This window comes from Cupressus sempervirens, chromosome 10 (genome assembly GCF_028749045.1).
Source record: "Cupressus sempervirens isolate cs-2001-9-10 chromosome 10, ASM2874904v1, whole genome shotgun sequence".
In the NCBI taxonomy this organism is placed as follows: Eukaryota; Viridiplantae; Streptophyta; class Pinopsida; order Cupressales; family Cupressaceae; genus Cupressus; species Cupressus sempervirens.
This window is the reverse complement of record NC_143127.1, coordinates 914,268,088-914,294,405: the sequence shown is the minus strand read 5'-3', so window position 1 is coordinate 914,294,405 and position 26,318 is coordinate 914,268,088. Positions and strand designations below refer to the sequence as shown.

At 33.2% G+C, this 26,318-nt stretch overlaps 1 protein-coding gene across 1 annotated transcript; it reads right to left on the bottom strand.

The window, feature by feature from the left end:
• Window positions 1-820: 820 nt before the first annotated feature.
• LOC149536969 (cysteine-rich receptor-like protein kinase 2) lies at window positions 821-26,271 on the bottom strand. Its single transcript, XM_089806388.1, is given in 12 exon segments — window positions 821-1,003; window positions 1,099-1,246; window positions 1,338-1,385; window positions 6,960-7,143; window positions 7,242-7,264; window positions 9,458-9,663; window positions 9,742-9,869; window positions 9,953-10,075; window positions 10,173-10,332; window positions 10,334-10,983; window positions 16,282-16,537; window positions 26,197-26,271. Coding segments are annotated over 12 exon segments (2,184 nt in total).
• Window positions 26,272-26,318: the final 47 nt, after the last annotated feature.

Sequence of the window (26,318 nt, the reverse complement as noted above, 5' to 3'; positions counted from 1 at the left end):
TTAAACTAAACTGAGCATCTAGATAACTGTATCTTATAGGGTACGGAAAAATTCTATTGAGTGAAAAATAAATGAAAATGAAGTTAAAATGATAAAACTCTACAGAGCTCACATAAGATCCAAAATCTATGTTAATATTTTTTAATTATAGAGTTGCACCAAAATATAAATGTATAGGCAATATCTGACTATAGACAATAAATTATATAAATTTTTAATTATTAATTTATATAGGCCTTGTCCCCTTTTGCTAAAAAAAATTATAGAGAATAAACACAGGTTGGTTTGGAGACTTGCTTTTAGGAAACTTGCAATACATGGTAAGCAAACATCTAAAAACAATCTAATTTACTAAAGACCAAGATCATGTGAATAAGATATTGTGAAAGGTTGGTCTTTATTGGTGGTGGAGTGGAGAGGAATAGGCATATGTAAATTCTTAAAATTTTGAATTCTACGTTTGGGTGCATCAAATCGAAAATGCAAATTGGAATAAAATAGGAATATATATTCCAATTTTGGCCCAAAGCTAAGCATTTGCAATTTCACTTGAATAGGTAGAATTGGAATGCGTATTCCTATTCCAGTTTTATTTATTTTAGAAAACATAAAATTTTGGGTCCGTGAATTTGTCATCAAATTCCGGCTGAACCAAACAATAATAGGAATATGTATCTGTATTTTCTATTCTAGAATAACAATTCCTATTCCCATATTTGTATTCTAGCAACCAAATAAACTAGATTTAGTAGTTATGTTACATTTGAATGAGATGAAGATGCCCTGGATAGACTTTTCTCCACATGCTTTGAAAATCAATCTATTCTTTAATTGATAGTATTCTCATGACCTCAGACATTGATGGTCTATCTTTGGTAGAAGCTTGTGTGCATAGAAGCGCAAGGTTTATCACCCTCGCCACCTCTTTCTCGCCATACCCTTCCCTCTCCTTCTCACTTTCCACCATCTCTAAAACCTTGTTATCTTCGTATCGGCTCCAAGCCTGCCACAAGATTTTAAAGCGAAATATGAAGATTTCTCAGGGAGGGCATGATGTGATTTATTGATAGAATTGATATTATTAAAAAATTAAAATACCCATTGAAGAAGATATTGCATATCCGGTGGTTGCTTCAAGTCAATGCTTTTTCTACCACTGAGAATTTCGAGAACAACACCAAAGCTGTAGGTGTCAGCTTTCTCTATTAATTGCGCACGATGAGTGTATTCAGGAGCTGTGTATCCTCTGCAAACTCCCAAAATTAATGGTATCACTATCTCTATTAATAAGCTTGCAATTGGATATAACAGTACATAAAAAATACGAGCTTCCTCACAATGTTCCTGCAAATCTTGTGCTAACATGAGTTCTATCATTTGGAAGATGTTAATTATTGTTAGTTGGACAGTTGTTATTTCTGACTCAAAAATAGCAGTAGTATTTATGGGTAGCTTGGACAGCTGTTCATCCTTATCTATGAATAGCGGTTGTATTTATGAGTGGTTTGAACAGCTGTTTGTCCACTTGCCAAAAATTAGTAAATGGTTATTATTTACTAATTTTAGTGATTCCCTTTTGGACACTTTGCAACCAATTCTATTATTGGCTTTCGAGTTGTCTTAATCTCAGCCGTTGGTTTGATTTAATCTCGGTCGTTGGTTTACCAACAGGAGTAGTATAGAAAGGGGTCATTGGGTCATTTGGAATAAGAAGTTTTGGTGAAGCAGTTTGCAGTGTTAGCAAATAGTCTTACAGTGATAGCAAGGGTGTAGTGTTAGTGTGGGGATAGTAGTGGGGAATATCAACAGGAGAAATTAGGAGGTTATCGGAGTTCTGCCAGTGAGAGGCAAGGAATTTTGTATCTCTTGATTTGCTGAAGTTTAATATAATTCCTCATATGTAGAACTGGTTTTCCCTTAGGTGTTTTTCCAGGGACAATTTGTCCAAAAATATAGTGTTCATTGTGTTGCGCATTTCTTTCCGTATTTTATAAGTGAAGTTGCAGTTGTGTTATTTTTCGATATTAGCTGGGAATTTGTTTTCAGCAGTTTAATAATCATTTATGATAGGAGATTAATAATCAGTGACTGCAATAGTTTTATTTTTCACATGGTATCAGAGCATTGTTAAGGGTAGAAGAGTTTTTCCCTAGGAAAGAAATTTTGATCTCTTTAGATTTATTATTGCTTTAAACCCTTGAGATGGCTTCAGCTAGTTTGAGAGATCAGGACAGATTGGATGGTGCTTCAAATTTTGGTGTCTGGAAGGTCAGAATTTCTTTATTGTTGGAAGAGAATGGTATCAAGGATTATGCTACCAGTGTTGTACCTGTACCAACGGATGCAACACAGCTTGCAGCATATAGGAAGGACGATGCCAAAGCGAGGAGGATTATCCTTGATGGTGTTAAGGATCATATTGTTCCACATATCTCGGAGCTAGATACAGCGAAGAAAATGTGGGACGCCATTCTAAATCTGTACCAGAATGCTACCACCAACAAGAAGTTGATTCTCAGAGAGAAGCTAAAGAATACCCGGATGAATCAAGGAGAAGACGTCACAAGTTACCTCACCAGGCTCAGACTTGTCAAGGATGAGTTAGCAGTTGTTGGAGATAGCCCTAGTGATGACGAGCTAGTGAGAATAGCCCTAAATGGGTTTACTAAACAATGGAGTGTCTTTGTTCAAGTTGTTAGTGGACGAGATAATTTACTGAGGGATCGACTATGGACTGATTTCACTCAAGAGGAGTTTAGACTAAGTCTTGTCAATGGGGCCAACAAGAGTCAAAAAAATGAGGTGGAACAAGAGAACATTGCCCTAGCGGGTAAAGGGAAAGCAAAGAAAGGATCTAGCAAAGGATCAAATACCCAAAGTGAAAAGAAGAAGAAAGACCTTTCTAAGGTCAAGTGCTTTGGATGTCACGAGTTTGGCCACTATGTCAGTGATTTCCTAGAGAGGAAAAAGGGTAAGAAGTAGGTGGTAGCTTCAGCAAGTGCAGAAGAACTCTCCAGCAGAATGGAAGATGAGTTTGCACTCATAGCTTGTATGGTTAGCTCAACCTCACAGTGTTTTTGGTATATAGATAGTGGGGCATCATTACATATGACAGGAGTTAGAGAGTACTTCTCCAGTTACAAGGAGGAGGACACCAACATCCATATTTCTATGGGAAACTTGTCCAAACTCAACCCTATTGGGAAATGGACTGTTCAGTTTCAGAGGGAGAATGGAAAGATAATTCCTCTTCATGATGTGTTATATGTGCCAAGCTTAGGTATGAATTTGATTTCTATATCTGTTCTTCAGGATAGGGGGTATAATATACTCTTTAGAGGGACAAATGTGTTGATTAAGCACAAGGATTTGAAATCACCCATAACTATTGGAGTTAGGAGTGGTCGCCTTTTTAGATTGCAGTTTGATATTCCTAAATCACTTATGAGCAACAGTAATCCTAGAGATCTTGGAGAGCTATGGCATAGGAGGATGGGCAATATTCATCATGGAGCACTTAGATTGCTTCGTGAGACCCTGACAAGTGTTCCAGAGGTGAGCACAGAGCATGACGATGTATGTAAGGGATGTGTGTTGGGGAAGTTTGCGAAAGCATCTTTTCCAAGGAGTGACACCAGATCTAAGGGTGTTCTTGATCTAGTACATTCAGATGTCTGTGGACCAATGTCGATGAAATCTCTTGGAGGATATGAGTACTATGTTACTTTTATTGATGATTTCTCTAGAAAGACCTGGATATACTTCTTGAAGACTAAGGATGAGGTTTTCAGTTGATTCCAAGAGTTCAAGGCTCTTGTGGAGAACTCGACAGGAAAGAAGATAAAGGTTCTTTAGTCAGACAATGGAGGCGAGTACAAAGGAAATTTCTTCCAGGAGTTCTACACCAGAGAAGAAATCAAGAGAGAATGGACTATTCCTTACAATCCACAGCAGAATAGAGTTGCTGAGAGGAAGAACCGTTCTATATCGGAGGCAGCAAGAGCTATGCTACATGACCAGGACATGCCCCGTTACTTATGGGTAGAGGCGTGTAATACAACAGTTTACATTCAGAATAGAGTTCCACACAAGGTGCTAGGGAAGATGACACCAGAAGAGGCTTTCACAAGGAAGAAGCCAGATGTTAGTCACTTCAGGATATTTAGGAGTTTGGCATATTGTCATATTCCTGGAGATACACATACAAAGTTAGATCAGACTGCAGAGAGGGGGTACTTTGATGGGTACAGTGAGACCTCAAAGGCATACAGGATTTTCATTCCGGGGACTAAAAGAATTATTGTCAGACGGGATGTCAAGTTCATGGAGGACAAGGCATTCAGGAGATCCAGAGATTTGCCAGCAGATGATCAAAGTGAGCAGCCAATAGAAGTTCCAAGACCAAGTCAAGGGCAGCAAAGCTCAAGTACAATTACCAGTACGAGTGTAGAATTAGTTAGTGAAGATTCATAGAGTATGGAGCAATGGGTGCAACAGGAAATGCATCTAGAAGACTTAGAGGTTGACATTTCATCCTCTACAGTTGGCAGCAAGAACCATCTGGTTCCAGATACACAAAGGGATACTCAGGAGTTTGTGGGAGCTCCTAGGAAGAGTACTAGACAGCAAAGACAACCATCCAAGTTCAATGACTATGTGGCATTAGTTAGTCAGTTGGTAGATAGTGAGCCTTCTAGCTATCAGGAAGCTGCAGAACATCGGGTATGGCGAGATGCTATGGTTGAGGAATATTCTTCAAAAATACAGAATGATGTGTGGGAGGTAGTACCTAGACCAACAGATAGGGTTGTAGTTGGATCACGCAGGATTTATAAGATAAAGCATGGTGCAGATGGTAGCATCGAGAAATACAAGGCTAGGTTTGTGGCAAAGGGGTTCTCTCAGAAGGAGGGAATAGACTATGAGGAGACATTTGCTCCAGTTGCCAGGTATACTTCTATATGAGCTATAATCTCACTTGCAGCACAGATGGGATGGCAAATCCATCAAATGGATGTCAAGACAGCATTCCTCAATGGTGAGTTGAAGGAGGAGGTATACATAGAACAACCAGAAGGCTTTGTAGCACACAACAAAGAGACCCACATGTGCAGATTGAAGAAAGCATTGTACGGACACAAGCAGGCTCCTAGAGCGTGGTATGAGCGCATTGATACATACTTGCAGAAAAAGGACTTTGTGAAGAGTGAAGCAGATGCTAACCTCTACTACTTGATGGTTAGGGGTGAGATTCTCATTCTTGTTCTTTATGTGGATGACCTATTTCTTACAGGTTCACTAGGGCTCATAGTGGATTGCAAGAGGAACCTTACAGAAGAGTTCGAGATGAAGGATTTAGGACTTATGCACTACTTTCTAGGCATGGAAGTGTGGCAGACAGATGGGGAGATTTTCCTTGGTCAAGGGAAATATTGCATTGAAATCTTGAAGAAATTCGGGATGGAGGATTGCAAAGCCATGTCTAGACCCATGATCATGAATTGGAGGAAGGTAGATACAACTAAGGATAAGGATGTAGATCCCACTTTATATAGACAGTTGATTGGTTCGCTTATGTATTTGGTCAACACTAGACCAGATGTAGCACTTGCAATAAACTCTCTTAGTCAGTTCATGGTTGAACCAAAGAGAATGCATTGGATAGCGGCTAAGCATGTGCTACGTTACTTGTGTGGTACAGTCGAGTATGGGATCAGATATGTTCGAGGTGAAGGTATCAGGTTGATAGGCTATACTAACGCAGATTGGGCAGGAAGTATAACAGACAAAAGGAGCACTTTAGGGTGTTGTTTCAACTTGGGATCAGGAGTTGTATCTTGGTTTAGCAGGAAGCAGAAGTCTGTGGCTCTAAGTTCAGCAGAAGCAGAATACATAGCAGCTAGCATGGCGACATGTCAAGCTATATGGCTTTGGAAGTTGTTAGTAGCCTTGTTTGGTCAGAAGGTTGAGACTACTGTGATACATTGTGACAATCAGAGTTGCATCAAGTTGTTTGAGAATCCAGTGTTTCATGATAGGTCTAAACATATAGATATCAGATATCACTTCATTAGAGATTGTGTACAAAGGGGAGTTGTTCGACTACAATACATACCTACAGATGAGCAGGTAGCAGACATTCTGACGAAGGCTTTGGGAAAGGCCAAATTTATCTTCTTCAGAGATAAGATGGGTGTCATGCAAAACAGCTTCCTCGCTAAGACGGAGTGTTAATTATTGTTAGTTGGACAGCTGTTATTTCTGACCCGAAAATAGCAGTAGTATTTATGGGTAGCTTGGACAGCTGTTCATCCTTATCTATGAATAGCGGTTGTATTTATGAGTGGTTTGAACAGTTGTTTGTCCACTTGCCAAAAATTAGTAAATAGTTATTATTTACTAATTTTAGTGATTCCCTTTTGGACACTTTGCAACCAATTCTATTATTGGCTGTCGAGTTTTCTTAATCTCAGCCATTGGTTTGATTTAATCTCGGTCGTTGGTTTACCAATAGGAGTAGTATAGAAAGGGGTCATTGGGTCATTTGGGATAAGAAGTTTTGGTGAAGCAGTTTGCAGTGTTAGCAAACAGTCTTGCAGTGATAGCAAGGGCGCAGTGTTAGCGTGGGGATAGCAGTGGGGAATATCAGCGGGATAAATTAGGAGGTTGTCGGAGTTCTGCCAGTGAGAGGCAAGGAATTTTGTATCTCTTGATTTGCTGAAGTTTAATATAATTCCTCATCTGTAGAACTGGTTTTCCCTTAGGGGTTTTTCCAGGGACAATTTGTCCAAAAATATTGTGTTCATTGTGTTGCGCATTTCTTTTCGTATTTTATAAGTGAAGTTGCAGTTGTGTTATTTTTTGATTTTAGCTGAGAATTTGTTTTCAACAGTTTAATAATCATTTATGATAGGAGATTAATAATCAGTGACTGCAATAGTTTGATTTTTCACAAAAGAAGCCTTGCAAGCCCAAAATCTGCTATTTTTGCCTGAAAGTTGTCATCAAGTAATATGTTACTCGATTTGATATCATGATGGATGATACAAACATGGAATTCCTCATGGAGATAAGCCAGTCCACGAGCAGTGCCCACGATGATGTCGAATCTTTCCTTCCAACTCATAAGTCTTTTATTTTTTCCTACATGCAGTAGGGAAATTCACTTGAGTTTGAAAACCTATCACAACCTTTGTAACAGATGAAAGAATGAAAAAGAGGAAAGATAGGGAATAGCAAACCGAATAAGATTATGTCAAGGCTGCTGTTGGGCATTGATGCAGAGAATGCAGCAAAATGATGAGTCAATCAAAATTCTATGCACTGATATCTCCAAACAAATCTCAAGAAATCAAACATAACTCATTGTTTAACCAATTATACTTGACAAAAAAATTCATGATCTCACTGATGAAAATATTAATAAATTTGAAGAATCATTGAACCAACAGCAAATAATAGAGGCTTCCAATACAATACATAACCTTCTTAAATCTGCATAGTCAAGAGATAATCGGATGTAAATACAAAAGTCTATTTTATTCATTCTTTTTGTATTCGATTGATTACATTGATTTCTCTTTATCCTCCATTCTATGCTATCTTACTTCACCACTACCTTCTCAGTTCTCTATTGCAGAGATAAAGATCTTGAAGAGAACACAATCCGATAACTAACTTTATAACTGACTCTCTAATAGTTTTCAACATCAATTAGATTAAGTTCTAGTTACAATAAAGAGACCACGAAATGTATCATGACTAATCCAAAACTATTGAAATGGCTTACCAAGCCATGTTACAATATAATAATCTAGAATTTTCAAAATCTCTTCACGTGTTGGATGCCCTTGCATCATACTCCCGGGGAAAGAAAAATTCAAGTCCCATTGAATTGCTATGATCTTCTTCCAAGTCTTCCAATTGTATGAAGGCCATAATGTTACCATAAGAATTACTGAATTGATGCCACTTGCTATAACATCCTGGTTCCAAGTTGTAGGGTGAATGCCCTTCTTGGCATGTGTAATGATACCTTTGTGGAATTCTAGAACAAATATAGTAGTCAAAATCATCATATCATCTTTGTCAAAATACCAATCAACTTGATCCATAATCTGGTCCTCTTCCTGTTTGTACATCTCTAGAGTATCACATTCAACAACAAATACTTCATCCTTTACATCAATAGTCCTCTCCTCAGCATCTAATTTTTTCTCTACATCTTTTCCTTCCTAATCAATTTTTTCAACATCTCCATCATCTGGGCAAATCATTTCTTCAACCATACCTATCACCAACTCTCCTTCATCTGCAAGAACCTTTTCCTCGCAAGGTTCAACAACAACCTCCTGTTGTTCACTCTCACTCTCACTGTCTACACCAGCATTCATTTGTTGTCCGTGCCCTTTCAATGGAATGTGTACCACTTCTTGATCCTTGTCTTCATCAACAACTTCATCTTCATCTATTGCTTGCTCCAAAAGCTATGCTATCCTCTTCCACTTTGCAATACTCTTATCTAACTCTTCTCTAAGATTTTTGTAACTTTTTTCTTCTTGTTCTTCCAAAACCTTTCTTAGGCTTCTCAACTCCTCTTGTCTCATCCATTCTATTTCTTTCTTTCTTGCTTCTTCTTCCTTCTTCTTTCTTTCTCTTTCTTCTCTCTCCTTCTTATCGCCGTACAAGTACTCCTTTAATGCCTTAATCAGTTCTCTTTCACTCCTTGTCAAAGCCATCTCTTCTCACCAATCTAGGGTTCGTTAGATATCCAGCCACCACCTTGGAACACTCTCAGAGGATAGTTCAACTCCAAGCATCAACAAGGGACCTTCAACTTGCCAAATCCTAGATCTTCTTCCCAGACCTTTTGCTGTGCTCTGATACCAATATGATGCGGAGAACGTAGCAAAATTATGAATGAGTCAATCAAAATTCTATGCACTGATATCTCCAAACAAATCTCAAGAAATCAAACATAACTCATTGTATAACCAATTATACTTGACAAAGAAATTCATGATCTCACTGATGAAAATATTAATAAATTTGAAGAATCATTGAACCAACAGCAAATAATAGAGGCTTCCAATACAATACATAACCTTCTTAAATCCGCACAGTCAAGAGATAATCGGATGTAAATGCAAAAGTCTATTTTATTCATTCTTTTTGTATTCGATTGATTACATCGATTTCTCTTTATCCTCCATTCTACGCTATCTTACTTCACCACTACCTTCTCGGTTTTCTATTGCAGAGATAAAGATCTTGAAGAGAACACAATCCGATAACTAACTTCATAACTGACTCTCTAACAGTTTTCAACATCAATTAGATTAAGTTCTAGTTACAATAAAAGGACCACGAAATGTATCATGACTAATCCAAAACTATTAAGATGGCTTACCAAACCATGTTACAATATAATAATCTAGAATTTTCAAAATATCTTCACGTGCCGGATGCCCCTGCATCAGGCATGTACTCATAAATCAGGAGTCTTTCTTGACCTTGTCTGCAACATCCAAGTAAACGCACAAGATTTCTGTGATGGACATTAGAAATAAGTTTGACCTCGCTTTCAAATTCCGAAATTGCACGAGGAGAATGACCTAATGTGAGCTTCTTTACGGCAACAACTTTGCCGTTTGTCAACGTGCCCTGCAAATATCAATTAACCCATGTTTGAATACATCAACACAGAAGCCTAATATGGACAGAAAAAACCAAATAATTTACCTTAAATACTTCACCAAACCCTCCTTCGCCAAGCTTATTTGCTTTATCAAAACTGTTGGTTGCCTTTTTCGGCATCTTGAAGTTAAAATCTTCTGGCCCACGGAGTTCCGTCGCTCCTTCAATATCCCCTGTTCCATTTACTCGCTATATTAGTATTAAAATGACCGAATTGACCTGCAAGACTTTTGAATTTAACCTTACAAGAGTTTACCTTGTTTCTGCTTTGGCCGCATTATATTACTCCAGAAGAAGAGGAGACAAGTTAAAATGGCAAGTATGAATACGCATCCCACAACCCCAATTATTATCCACATAGTCGAACTCATCTTCTTCCCTGAAGATCCAAAATACAGAATTACAGTCATTGTAATTATATGTTCTAGACAAAAGCGATTTAGGTGCCCTTCAACTGAATAAATTGAAATTCTAACCTGCAGATAAGAATTGTTCCAAGTCGACAGTCGCATTACTTGGAAAAAAGGGTTGGGAATCGTATCGCAAGTAGCAGCCGGCGTCTAGAGCCCGTCCGTGAGAGCGAGGAAAGCACTTATTAATGTTGTCCTTGGCAAGAGCGAGGCACTATTGGCAGGAGTCCCTCCCTTGTGAGGGAACGAATACAGGAGGCAAGTCCATAGATTGTGGTATGAGACGGCCCTTGTCTCGTCTGCGCAACAAAATAATCTTTTGTCTCGGGAGTCGCAGTGCAAAGATCGCTTATCAAACTTCGACCAGCTTCCGCAATTGAAGTGGAGGTAACACCGCACACCTGTTTATTTCCTTCATCTGTGTACCAATTATAAAAATTGAAATTCTCGAAATGAAGAAAACATCCGTCGTAGGTAGCCCTGCTGCCGATAAAATCGGTACAGTTGTCCACTTGTTTTTGTGCGGCCTTTATACAGTTAACGCAATCGGCAGAGGACTTATCCTTTCTGCACTGGGCCAGTACATACACTGAATCTGCCAGATCTGTTCCTTCCACCTTCGTTATTGTTGCAAATCCAGATGGGATGACATCTTCCACCACGGTTGCCATAGCCGTGATGTAATTTTTTTGAAAGAGCGTAACATTGTTGTGGGGGCTGCTGTTGCATCCGAAGGCCAAAAGTCTGGTCTCTGGATCTGCTCTAATGGGGGCTATTATTAACATGGGTAATAAGATAATCAGGCTTATAAGATTCTGTGCTTCCCTTACTCTTCCACATATGGCTCTGGATTTTCCCGTTCGTAATTTGAGGGAGCCTTAAAAGTGCAAGAATCGTTGAATTTGTTTTTTCGCGATAAAAAGGGGAAGATTCAGGGTCCATTTGGTTCGTGGAATTTAAAAAATCTGGATTTCTACAAACTTTGGTTTAGCCGAATCAAGGTTTTGTATATCTTCATTCCGATTTTTTGAATTTTACTGAAATCGTTTGTTTCACTTGGAAGATGCATGTGAAGACACATTTTTTATGCGTAGGCTTGGAGGTGAAGGCAAATTTCAAAAAATAGTCCAATCTATTGTTTTTACACTAATTAAAAAACAAAACAAGGTTTTGATTTTCAATTCCTACTTTTTTTAGGAAGTCGGAAAACCTGGTTTTGAGGTAAAATTGGAAGTCTCATATGCTAATTCCATTTTGCAAATTTTGAAACAAACGCACAAATTTTCCCAGATTTTGAAAATGCCAATTCCTGTCATCTTCCAAGAACCAAACGGACCCTTTATAGATTTTAAATTTGCAAGTTCTCTGTTTTAACTAATATTAAAACTATTTTATTTATTCCATTCAAAGTCAAAAAAAGACAATAAACGTGAATGATAACATAAATCAAATTTCCACATATGGCTGTTGAAGTCTATGATGCTCGCTATGTGCTATATTATTGTTCAATTCCCATGAAAATTGAAAAAGTCTAGATCCAGAGCCTGCACAACAAAGGAAAATAATTATTTTGAAGTATTTTCTGCTTGACTTACTATCTTTAATTATCTAACTTTCTTAAATTTGTATTCAACTTTTGCCAATGGATGGTCTATCTAGAAGATAAACCATAAACAAGCTCATTTTAGTGTTATCAAGGGAAGTGTTATGATCACACTTGGAAATAGGATTACAACTAGCACTTGCACCTAAAGGAGGTATTAGGTGCAAATAGGTATTTGATTCAAAAGAATAAATGACGTTTTATATAACAAAAAAAATGTAGATAAAAGTGTTGGCCTATGCACATGTATCAAAACTGACTTTAATATCAAATAAATGTGTTATAAACAAAAACAAATTTTCAAAAAACATAAGTAAATTGAAATCTAGTTATTTAAAAAGTGTGAGAATTAGAATACAGATGGACATATAAGTAAAATCAATGAGATTATTAAAAAAAATTAACTCTTAAAGATGACTATGATACAAAGCTAGGTAATTTAATTATTTGTTAGAAAATTAATCAACTATTCAAAACAACTAATTGAAATTTAGTTATTTATAATGGTTGACAATTGGAATATAAATGAGGGATTAAGTAAATTTATCCATATGATATAAACAATTTAAATGTGTACTTTTACCACACTTTAAAGTAGGGTTAAAGTAGGAGCTTTAATGTGAGGGGTTTTAAAATATAGACTCTTAAACTTGTAAATTGTATATACTCATTATCATGCAAGTATTGAGGCAATGCATGATAACCTACAAGCTAATACTTGACCTTCTTCCACAACCTCTTGGCCCACCCTTGGGAAGCAACATCTTCACCATCATATCCCACATCTGGAATTTACATTTAATGATATGAACATATGAAATCCATTCTATCATTTCCATGTGGATTATTGGTAGAATTGGATTGAGCTTGGCTACCTATGCAAAAAATTTCTCCAAGTTTTTAGAGAACCAATTATAAATCAATGAATGTTTCTGCATAACTTAAGAAATTCGCAAAATTTTCAAACAACATGAAAATAGACCAACATAAAATTGTGTCAAGATTGTAAATTAACTTTCTCCCGTTGACAAACTTGGGCAAGAAATAAAGCCTCAGATCAACCCCAATATAGGGCCCAAAAAGGGGAGCTCAAAACAGGACCCAAGAAGGGATGCATTGTGTCCCTAATTGAATAGGGATTCACAATGCCCCTACTAACTAGTTGCTGGATTCCCTAGGATTAGCACCAAAAAATTGCAAAAGCATATATCTTAATAGGTGCATGGGTTCTAAAATTTAGTTCAATGTAGGATTAAATCATGGAAAGATAGATAGGATCATTTTCATCTCATGATGGAAGTAGTAATTTGAGGAGAAAGAAGCTATAAAAATAGATATAAGAAGCAACAAAACTATTAAATTATTTAGGAACTAGCATCTTTAATGATTTATATATTCCTACTATGTGGATCTACTAGTTGCATACATACAAAGAAGTAATAGTGATTGTGATACAAAATATTAAACCTTATACAAAATATGACATGTTAGATGCTAAAAAAAACTCAAGTATCATCTCAAAAATTATAAATTACATGACTCAACGAAATTGCTCAAGTTGGATAAAATGACTAAAATCTCATTATGATTTGAAGTCAATTTACCACACATACAATATTGGTTCAAATAAAAAAAATACAATATATTAATATTGTCAATTTTTATTTTAAAAATAAAAAATAAATCATAAAAAATTATTACTATATATGTTTTTGCAATTTATTTCTCCATTTTATACTTTCTTCTTCTCTTATTTAATGTCCTTTTAGTCTGGGCACATTTTACACATTACAATGAAGTTATGTGATTCAACTTATTTTCTACTCTTTATTTAATATTATTTATATATACATGTGGATTTTATTTTTTAAATTTAAGATTTTCAAATATGAATATAAAAATAGAACAAAATATTATTATTACAATATCATACTAAATGCATTAAAATAGTAAAAGGATTCTTAAATTTTAAAAAATTATTAATAAAGATAAAAATAAGAAAAAAATAAAGTATATTTGAAATGGTAGATTTTTTACTATCTAATTTTTAAAATATAATATTTATAAATTAATAAAATACATTTAAAATAATTGATTTATTTTATGAGCTCTTCACATACAAAAATTATGAGTAAGAATAGAATGAGACACAAAGTTTTTGCTATTAACATTTTAAATAAGAATTGAATCTTTTCCTTTATTTTTTCATATAAGCATAGTTTAACAAAATAATAATAATAGTTAATTAAGAAAAGAAAGATTTTATAATTTATAAATTTGAATTTTCCTTCCTTATATATGTTATTGAATCCAAGTAATGACAAAGTATATTAAATGTTTGTCATTCCATTATTTTTGGCTTACAAGCCATAGTGACTATGGAGAAAACATAATACGTGATTCTACCATATATGACCTCATGTTAGTGTTATAAGGGGCAACATTACAATCACACTTGGAAACAAGATTACAATTAGGATTATAGCTAGATATTTATTGGATTATTATCTTCTTTTATCGGCATCCTCATCAATTGCTCTCAAATGATTGAGCTACAACCTTTTGGCTTCAACAAGGTGTTAAAGAAATATGAATTTTATTTACACTAAGTTGTCAATACCAAGTTGTTAAGATAGTGTCAATTAATCATGAATAAATATAAAATAGAGAAAATAAAATAGATACAAAAATCAATTGACTAGCCTTGTTCAATTTCTTCACGCCCTTTCTTATTTGTGCCTCCACTTGGAAAATGTTGAGTGGCATGTGAAATATTGTGTAGGTATTTGACAAAGTATACTAAGGCTTTGTTTAGGTTCCCATGCATCTTAGTACAAGGACCCTCAATGTATTTATTAGACCCTTGTGTGTTTTTCTCCTCAGCTTCCACATCAATATCCTAGCACTAGATTGGGTGCATTTTTTCATATTTACTCACAACATTCTTGAAGCTCTCATTTTATTCTTGATTACCTTTTAGGTGACAAAAAAAATGTAGACCAAGTTGTCATTAATGTTTTTGAATTTGGTTTCAATGAATATAATTCTAAATTTGTATAGGCTATTTTAAAAGTTTCCACATCTTCACCATCTTTTGAAGATGGTTGATTAAGTAGCTTCTATTATCTTCAGCCAGCATGACCTCTTTATGTTGTTTGGATTATAATTGATAATGAATAATGCTCATCTACAATAATGATAGGATTGAATTGAAAAAAGATCGATTTATGCATTCTTAAAGAATGAACTACAATATTTCTAAGGATAGCCATATATTTTGGTAGGCTTTCTAGTCCAAATTTAGAATGGTTAAGTCTATAGAAATCTCCCAAGTGAAAATGGGTTCCCTTCCCATTTGGAAACCTAAATTATTTCTTGAGAGTCTGACACCATATTTATGTATTTCAAATGACAAGATGAGTCCTCAAGGGGGTCTAGGAAATGGCTTAGGAGAGGAGAGGATCTTTAAATTTTAGGATGATTTGTCTATAAACCCTAGGAATTATCTCTTCTCACTCTATAGATGTTGGTTTTGACTTAATATTAATGACCAATGTTTTCCCTCAATGACATTTAAACTCCTCATATTTTTTTATATATTCCAAAATGAGAATAGGGAAATGCCTAGATTTACACTTACATGATCAAGGGAAATATTTCCAGTGTTCAAGAGTGAGTAATCTCAAACTTTCAAGGAATATAGGGTTCCTTATGTTCTCCATGTGACCTTTAGTGCTAAAAAAATGAAGAGTAAAGGAAAGAAGAGAAACAATAGGCAAAACTAATATTGAATGTGATTAAGAAACACAAGATCATTCCCATATAGTATGGTATCTCAATTAAACTAACTTGATTTTTAAAAATGTTTTTAGGATCAATTTAATAAGGGGGGTTCATGTGTGATTTTTTAAAAGGTTATTATATAAGTTTCATAGAAATACCTCCAAAATACTTTTTTATATATCCTCCCTGATACGATGAAAAAATAAGTGCATGTTTATGTGCTTCCAATTTTCGGATTAAACCCATTAAGCCTCTCTAAATATGGAGTAACACCACCTTGCTTTAGGATGTTCTAGATTGCCACATTCTTCCTAAGCTTCTCATAGTTTGTTATGCTTAAAACAATTTTTATCATATCCAATATCTTGCAAATTGAAGAGATCATTGGTTGTAGTTATAACTCTATTTTTAGTCTCTATAAAATTAAGAAAGTAAAAGAGGGGGAAAATGCTCAAAAAGTTATAGAATGAACATGAACTAATCAAAAACATTTTTAGATCATCATGATACCATCTAATTTGAGATTATATTGTGTATCCTTTAATAGGATATCATTTCCTAAATGACCTCTAAGAGGTGATCCTTGTTGTCCGACCTAGTCAATTATAATTTTTTACTCTAATGTTAGAAAAATAATCATTATAGTATTACCTTTACAATATACATAAATGATTCTAACACAAGACTTTTGACTCTTGTATACACATACAAGAATGATGCTACATATATATGGATGTTGTGTTTTGTTTTTATATCTATTTATACAGAAGGGCAAACAAAATAGTTTACCCTTTAGCCGTTTCCCAAATTTTGTAGAATCCCTTTGAAAGGAGTGCAGACAAAAGGAAAGTCTGTAGATAGTCATATTAGACACTTCTTGTCTCGTCTGCGTAGCGAAATAACCATCAATTTGCAGAACCACGTTGCAAAGATCATTCATCAAACTTCGACCTGTCGCCGCAAATAAAGTAGAAGCGGCAGCGTCCACTGCACCACAGAGCTGTTTGTGCGTTGCATCAGTGTAAACATCATAGAAATTGACATTCTCGTAACGCAGAAAACAAGTGTCGTAGAAAGATTTGGCAGATACAAAAGCTTTATTTCATGAGAGTCTTCTTTCTATATACTTCATGAGAGTGTACTTGTGCATATTGAGCACACCCTTATGGAGAACTTGTTTCTCTTCTTCATCATAAATTTGATAATCAAATTTATGTAGTTTTCATATAAATTGTACCTCATTTCTCTATTGCTATACCCTTGGCATCAATTTCATATGCTTTTCCCTATCACAGTCACAATGCATGCCCACTATAATGTAAAAATATACATGGATGATTCTAACACAAGACTTTTGACTTTTCTTAAAATCAAGGAATTCCATGTCTGTATCATCCGTGAAGGTAATACTATAATGATTATTTTTCTAACATTAGAGTAAAATGTTATAATTGACTAGGTTGGAGCCTATACGAAGAATGCAAATTCAGTCTAGACAAAACTATAGTTAATTAAGGGTAGAAGCCTTACTAACCTAGGAAAAAATAAAAAATTTGGAAGCTAATTTGTTTTTGCAAGAATAGAAATACTGCTTTCTATTATCTTCAATGAGATAACATTATAACATCCAAAAATTTAAAACATGCTACAACCACATGAGTATTGTCATTACACTAATATGTATGAGATAGGAAAACACTATCCTTATGAAATTAATTCAAAATATACCTTCATTCTTGTATATATAGCATGAATAACCACCTTAGAATATTCTAGAAAGTTAAATTTCCCATTTGGCCACCCACTAGTTTAATTTCATTCCTAATTGAGATTTCTCTCTCTTGTTTTTGAATAAAAAATTAAGTCTTGATGACACAAATTTTTGAACCCATAACTTTTCAACTGTGTGCCCCATTTCCTATTATAACCACTTTATGGAAGCCTCTCAAAGCACCATATATATAGCATCATGTAACAACATTTTGGATGCATTTTGATGCATTCTAGAGCCTTTATGACCTTAAAAAATGATGCAGTGCAAGGCAAGAGAGTTCCCAAAGGAGATGTCCCAACACCTAACAAATAACCATACAACGGAAATAATATAATGATGTAAGATCTTATACCAATTCATAACTCTTTATTCATAAAATAACTGACTATAGGCAATGTGTCAGGCTATAAGGCCTTCTTGGTTATGGCCAAATACAAATAAATTATAATAGTTCTGCAAGATCCCTCTATAACCAACTCAAATCCTAGCTAGCCTAGATTTGTAACATAACAACAATCTGGTAGAAACCTCTAACGAGATCTAAACTTGTGCTCGCAAGCCACCAAGCAACTTCCTTGTTTCTAAACCCCAACCACTAGCTCTTCTCTAAATTCACTATCTCAGCTACTCCTCTACTGATGATATTAAATCCTCCAAATCATGATCCACAATAATAATCCTCCCAAAATGATTTCTACATGAACTCAAGCTCCTTATATAGCTAGCTAAGCTACAAGTCAACTAGTCAAGCATTTAATTGCATTATGGGTCCACATTGGAAGAGTAAACCAAAACTATAGAAAATATGAAAAAAACTCAATACTAAGTTATAAATTTAGGTCCACAAATGACCCAATAACATGTCACTAACTTAAAAATATCACATTTCATCATACAAAACCACACAAGATGAAAAACTCCATATGTTTTGTGAAAATTGGCCAAAAATCAATACCCTAAGAAAACAGTGATATCTCCCAACTCCTGATGAATTAGGACTTACGATTTTAGTTGAAGGTAGTATTTTAAATCCTCTTTAAGATCCTAAATGTGAAAATGTTGATTCATTAAGGATCAATGACTACATTGCCCACAACTAGCACATGGAAAACAAAAAATACACCTTTGACCACAAGTTAAAAAGACTCTAACTTCAACATGATAACTCCAATCTCTATGTGCACTTAAGGAAAAGTTCCCCAATATGTCTTGAAAAATTCCCCATCCATGCAAATCATAACTCTACAAATATAAGCGTGAAGCCCCTGCATACAAGATTGTTGACTTCCCTAGGATGCTTTTGCATCAAACACCCCAGGTGAGAAGAAAAGACGTTCTTTATAGCTAGAAGAACATCTTTTAAAGTTCAACACATAAACCCCAAACTGGTTCTTCACATGCATTTCCTCCACCACATCAACTTGTACACTCTTTCCTTTATTCTTCTTCTAGAACTTCTTTTCTGCAACTGCCATCTTCACATCTATCTTTGGTGTACAACAATTTTTCTTTCCATGCTGATCTCTAACCCTTTAAAATTCATTCAACTCAACTCAGCTATTGATACTAAATTTCCTATTGATCTCTCCATTTTGCAAAGGAATCAGGGAATACTTCCTGCCACCCTTCCTAACCATAAACACATTCTTGACGCAATCATTTACAACACTACAATCATAGTGCCAAGGTCTACCAAGTAATATGTGACAACTACTCATGTTGACAATATCACACAACACTTGACCTTCTTGCACAATTTTGTATGATGAAATGGGATCTTGTAAAGAGAGGGAGATGTTATTGGGTCATGTGTGACCTAAATGTAACTTGGCATTTATTTTTATTCATGTTTGTTATGGTTTTGGTTTATTGTTCCAAGATGGACCTATATTGTAATCAAATGCTTGACTAGCCAACTTGTGGCTTAGCTGGGTATATAAGGAGCTTGTGTTGATGTAGAAATCATTATTAGATTAGCAATGGATCATTTGAGAAGGATTCCACATCCTTAGTAGAGGAATATCTGAGCTAGAGAATTTGTGAGAAGAGCTAGTGGTTGTGGTTTAGAAACAAGAAGGTTGCTTGGTGGCTTGCGAGCACAAGTTGAGATCTTGGAGGTTTTTACTAGATTGTTGTTGTGTTATAGATCTAGGCTAGATAGGACTTGAGTTGGATTTTGAGGGATCTTGCAGAATTATTGTAATGTCTTTTTGCTTGGCCATAACTAAGAAGGCCTTACAACTCAACACATTGACTATAATAAGTTATTTTTATGAATAAAAAGTTGTTAATTGGTATCATATCTTGTTTTATTGTTTTTTTTTTATGTGTCATTATTTGCTAGGGTCTAGGACATCTCCATTGGAGATTCTCCTACCTTATGCAGCATTAGGGTTGCATTTATATTTATGGTTAGGGTTACTATTAAATTAGGAATGAATGAAAGAGACTCAAGAGCATTAGGATTAGAGTTCAAATCAAATAATATTAGCTCCTTGATGAAATCTATATAAATATTAAATATCTCTTTTGAATATCATTCTTAAATCCTCTTTTTCAAATTAGATTTAATTTATTTTACTTTCAATTAATTAATAATTTATTTTTTCATATATCTAGGAACAATTTTAGTAGAACACACACACTTTTTAATTTTCTAAATAAAATTGTATTTATTACAAGTAAAATTTTGAATCAGCATATAACCTAGAAACTTTCTTCGCTCCCTTGTACCATTGGACTAGATTAATCTTAAAATAGTCTATTGATAATAAAAAACTTCTAGTGTACCTAGAAATTGGTATGTATGTCAAAAAATATATCAACTAGACAACACATCATTTTCCTATATCAAAATCCAAATTAAATAATTTTATTACTAAGAAAGGTGATCACCACTTAATAGGGAGGCTTGGGGTGGTCAACAAGTTTCAATAGTTGTGTTTGAAAAATGGATCAAAATCCCTTAAGTCTCTAAGAGTTCTTAATGCACTAATATGCCTTCAAGGAACCAAAATTCAACTTCATTAAGTTCCCTATTGATTCTAAGGTTTTCAAACAACTATTCTCACCTAATTCAAGATGTTTTTCCAATTTCCAAACCCTTAAATAATTGTTTTCACTCAAACCCTTCACTAGCCCTCATTTAGGCCTATAACTCCAATCAAGTCTCCTATCATTATTTTCTTTAGTTTTCTCCAATACACTAACCAAACAACTAGCACTTTGAAATACTCTTTTTTCCAATCTACCGCATATGTAAAATTTGCATCTACATTTTTTGGACAAAATATATGGAATATCCCCATCAACACCAAATTTAGGCCTAATTAGGTGAATTTTACAAAGTAGCACCAAGAAATATTTAACCCCAAACCTCCAAAACCTCAACAATATTTTTTTTAAATGTGAATTAGAGGATTTTAAAAGCCTTTTCCCCCTATGACTTCATTTGATAAGTTAAACACAAAATTCTCACAAGAATGTGTTAAAAACAAGTGCTTTCTAGAAAAGGCACTTCCCTTCACTTCTGATACTCAGAAAAAGACCCGACACAATCTCCTTGACATTACCTAATGGGTGATCCCACAATAATGGGTTCCACTTTTTGACCAATTTTGACACTGAAATCAATATTTTTGCTACAAATGTCACGTTCGAGTGACTATATCTCCAAAACTATAAATAATTTCAAGATGACATAAACTAGTGATTTTTAGTACTGTGTTCCTACTTTGTAACCATATTTTTTAATCTTAAAAAAAAATTATTTATGTCAATTTTTTCATCGCCTTCAAAAAGTGGTACATAATAAAATTCAATATTTTAAAGAGTGACAGTCCGTTTGACACACATAAGTTTTTTTTCTATAAATGATAATGAAGTAATTATTTTGGTGTTAGATTTGTAACATCAATATCCAGAGGATGCATTTGGTTTGATTCATTTTTGGTTGAATATTGTATAGTTTATGAAGTTTCAAAGTGACGCCAATCGTAATTCAGACATATGTTCCGTTTGACACAGATAATTTGAAGTCATTTTATCATAAACTTGATTTATTTATTTTGAATAGAAAGCTATCTCAATAAGCTATTTCCTACATATTTTTCAAAAAAAATTTGACATAATTTACTAATTTTCCTGAGGTGTCGAAGTCAATTGATGTTCTTTGAAAGCCTTAATAATTAAAATATGTATTACAATTATAGTCGTTAGAAAGCTTGCTCTAAGTAGCACATTTTGGCATTTTTAATTTTCCAGTAGGAGATCATTTATCTACAATTATGCGTGTCAAAAGAGAAAATAAAAATAAAAGAAAAAAGGGCCCAAAAAAAATGTAATTTTGTATGTTTGTAGTGAACGTAATGTTCATAGAAAACATATTACATATGGTCTCTATGAACACATGTTTGTACGAACATGTAGCCCAAAAAAATGGGTAGAAAAGATGTTTTAAAATGTCAAAAGTTGACATTTCATATGTTCGCGCGAACATATTTATTACATAGGTTCGCGCAAACATACGAAATATGTTCGCTATGAATATGATTTTAAAAAAAGTTCACTGCGAACATATGGTAAATTAGATTTCCCATTTTGCAATTTTTTTCATTTTGTTCGTCCCACTAAAGTGGAACCCATTATTGTGGGTTCACCCTAATATTATTTTTCATATAAATTATACCTCATTTGAGTAGTTTCTCTATTGCTATACCCTTGGCATCAATTTCATATGCTTTTCCCTATCATAGTCACAATGCATGCCCACAAATTCAATCTTCCTAAAAATTATAGTGTTAGAATCATAATGTGCACATTAATTTGCACCCGTTACATGAAAATTAATGAGAGGCATTGATAGAATGCCTCTAGGATTCATAAGACCCTTCAACCAAGGAAAAATAATTTAACTTCTTGAACTTGTTAGCACTGAAATGTAATATGTAGCTACACAAGTCTAACAAAGCATTGAAATTATCTAAAAAATTCTTAAATATAAAGAATTATTCATTCACCATGAGATTTCAATTAAATTTAACATAATCTAACATGTCAAAATGCAATGATTTCAGAAAACTTGAAATCTATGTTGATGCTTTTGTTACCAATCCATACAATTGTGCTTTCAATCACCATCCTTAACGTAATACTCTTACAGGCTTTATACAATCATTCTCCAACTTCATAAATTGACTCCATTAGTTAGGATGAAATTAAGCTTCCTAACGTGCTTAAAACTAGTTTCCCACTATAAGGCTTACTAGCCATTATTCAAATTTTTGAGTTTATAACCTTATTTAATTTAACTCTGTAGAACTTGTAAATCCCCAAAACATTTGATTTGGTACATTTAGAATATTTTAACATTATTTGTGACTTAGTAGACCCTACTTTACTTATTTGGCATTATTTTGCCACATTACAATTGGAATTTACACCAATTTCATTATATTGGAAAGCCATAATTGGCTTCATAACTTGATACTTTAATGTTAGGGCTCCTTAACCTACATCATTGACCACTAGTTCTTATGTGCCTCCATTTGGTGTTCTAGGTGCTCCTATACTACCACTATATGACAATTTGTATATGATGGATGTTTTTTCCAATAATTTTTTAATCTTGTCTAATTATAACATACATACATATATACGTGTACAATTATAATTTTACCACTATTACAAATACTAAATTAAAAATGACTCAACCTTCAAAAAAACTTGCATCAATTTGATTAATCAATTTTTGAATAAAAACTAAAATAAATCTTTTATTATAAAACTCTACTAATTTAGAACATGTTGGGCATAAAATTAAACCCATGATTGGACATCCCATGGAAACCCATAACTATCTTCTCAAAATTTAATCATACAAAGATTATAAAAATAAATTGTATTTTCAAGTTTAAATTATTTTAATATCTTTGACATATTGATGAAAAATTTAGCATCTTGATGTGTATCTCATTATATTAATCAAAATGAAGTCTAGATCAATTTCCTCACATTTGTATTATTAAAATAGTGATATATTAATCAAAACGAAATCTAGATCCATTTCCCCACATTTGTATTATCAAAATAGTGATTTATGGTGTTATTAAAATGTGAACATTTTCCTACATACAATTTACAATTTGAAGTTGTCACCAACCATTTAATGACAAGTATAGTCATTTAATAGAGTTGGCTTTACCATTTAACAAGGGTTCGGAAAAATATATAGTTGTCAAAATGGATGTCTCTTGACATATCTTACATGTTTTTTAAATATAAATATATAAATAAAAATTAATAAGTTTCACTTTGCAATATGATTTATGTCAAATGTTTCACGACAACTTTGATCAACAAAATTTTGGAATAGAGTAGTGAATGTAATCACTCTATAATGAGAATGTACTTCTATATTACATTGAATCTTCACAATTCTTATGTTATATTTAAAAATTATGAAATATTATGATAGATAAGTGTAATAGAATTCTATGGAAAGGCATTTAAGAGAAATGAAAGGATCAATAAATGGGACTCTCTCTCTCTCATCCTTTATGATGCTAGTGCATGATTGTGACAATTTTGTGAGAATTAATAAGGAACATGTTGGTATTGGTGGATGAAATACACAAAGAAAATTCATGTTAATGGAGGGCAAGGAAAAAAAAGAAGAAATTTTTTGTTCTTTAGGCAGAAAGCATGAATTGTAATGATCTTAAAAAGTGTAGTAGAAATTTTGTTGCTTAGTTGTTTTCTTCCATACATTCTATACCATCTAATTGTAGTGATTGATGATTAGTGCGAGTCTCTCCTTACATCTCACATTCCTTCAATCCCATACCCAAAATAATCTTGATCTTCGAACCTTCCTAAGTTAGTTGCAAATTCATTTCAACGTATTTGAGGAAACTATTATTGGCTCTTATTGCAAGATCACTAGAAAGAATAAAATTTTAGGTAGTTGATACCATTGAAGACTTTGTTTTAATTTTTGGGTATTTATATACAAAGAATAAGAGGGAGATAGCTAATGATAATAGTGGGTTGATTGACCTTATTTCATACAAGAAGATGTAATTGGCTTGCCACACATAGATAATCCTTCTCATGATCATCTAAGTAGTTGTTTTATAACACCAACAACAATTGCTTATCTAATATATTTTCTAGAACTTGTGAAATGTAAACTAATACTAGAATACCGTCTTGTAATTGCTAATGACTATTTATTCATGCAATATTTTTTCGCTTTTATTCTTTTGAAAAAAAGTTGTATGCTTCTGAGTATCGTGGACAAATTAAGGTAGAATGGCGGCGACAACAAGTACGACGAAGCCATGCATGAAACAAATATAGGTCGAAGGAAGAGACATTAGCAATCCCACCGAATCTCGCCATTAGCATAACCAATAAGAAGTAAACTTGTTTCAAATCACTCTTTAAACAAAGAATTTTTAGTCCTACACGGAACCATCAAACGTGTGGTGGAACAAGAGTCAAAGTCTTTTATTAGACTATAATATTGAGTATCATGAAGGATGGTTAATGGAGTATTTATTTTGAAATTTGATGCTGATTTCATGGTCACTATGACGTTGGGGGTCCCATTTCCGCACTTATTTCAATATTTAACGAGGTAGCCATGAGTCGCTATCAACATGCCTCTACTTAGTCTTTTAAGACCTCTCTTTCATTCCTCTCCTAGTTCGGATATTTTAATTTATGTAATATGTTTAATAAATTTTTTATTAAAAAAATTTATTATCCTAGTTTGGATATTTTAATTTATGTAATATGTTTAATAATTTTTTTGTTTTAAAAAATGAAATAATAATAATAACTTTTTCCTATAATAATATTATTAAAATTCTATTTTTATTTTTAGTTCTATTTTTCATTAAATATAATAATTAAGAATAGGAATGTATTTATATAAATTTTATCTCTTGATTAAATTTAAAAATATTATATATTACAAGAATATTTTTGGTTGATGTTAAAGAAATTGAGTTTGAATGTAATGAACTTTAACATATAAAATATTTTAGTTTTATGTATTTATATCAATTTTATATAATAATTATATTTTATGTAAATTTTTAAATCAATTGTAAAGTGATTTATTTCAAAATGAAAAATAGATTTTATAGTTGTCAAATTATATATGTGGTTATTCTATAAAAGAATACAAAGGTTATTTAAAATTTTTCAAAATAATAAATAGTTAGTATTTCTAATAATACAAACTTAATAGAAGATAAAATTATTTTTTAAATCATAGTAAAAAAATTAATTATTAACATTATTATAATTGTATTAAGACATTTAAGTAAAGTATATGCCTGTAATTGTGTAATTATATACGTTGTTATTTTATAAAACGATAATAGAAGAAAATATTAATAAAAAATTTAAAATTTTTCAATTTATAAATAGTTAGCATTTCTATGATACAAACCTAATGGAAGATAAAATTATTTTTTAAATTATAGTAAAAAAATAAATTATTAATATTATTGTAATTGTTTTAAGAATTTATTTTTGGAAGAAAAAAAATAAAAATGACTCAAAACTAATGACATAAATTAAAAAGTTAATACATTTTATTAATATTTTGAAACTATAAATAATTTATTAAAATGCAATATTTAACATTCAATTCTAAACTAAAGCTTTAATACATTTTATTAGTATTTTGAAGCTATAAATAATTTATTAAAATGCAATATTTAACATTCAATTCTAAACTAAAGCTTTAAGTTACAAATGGTAAAACATATATAAAAAGAATAAAACAATTCAAAAATGTTAAATATTTGTATTCATCCACGTCCAGTAAAAAATAATTACATATGTTTACAATGTGGACCATGCGCCCTCAAAAGCAGCGCTTGGTATGGGGCTCGCATGTGGTATGGCATTCAGACGCGTCCAACCCCATCCGAACGATGGGGCTGGATAGCCGTCGCCCAGTCAACAAGGCAGACATATTCATGAAACATTGAGAACAGTGTTAATCACTAAACGTTCGGTAGATTTTCAAGATGGG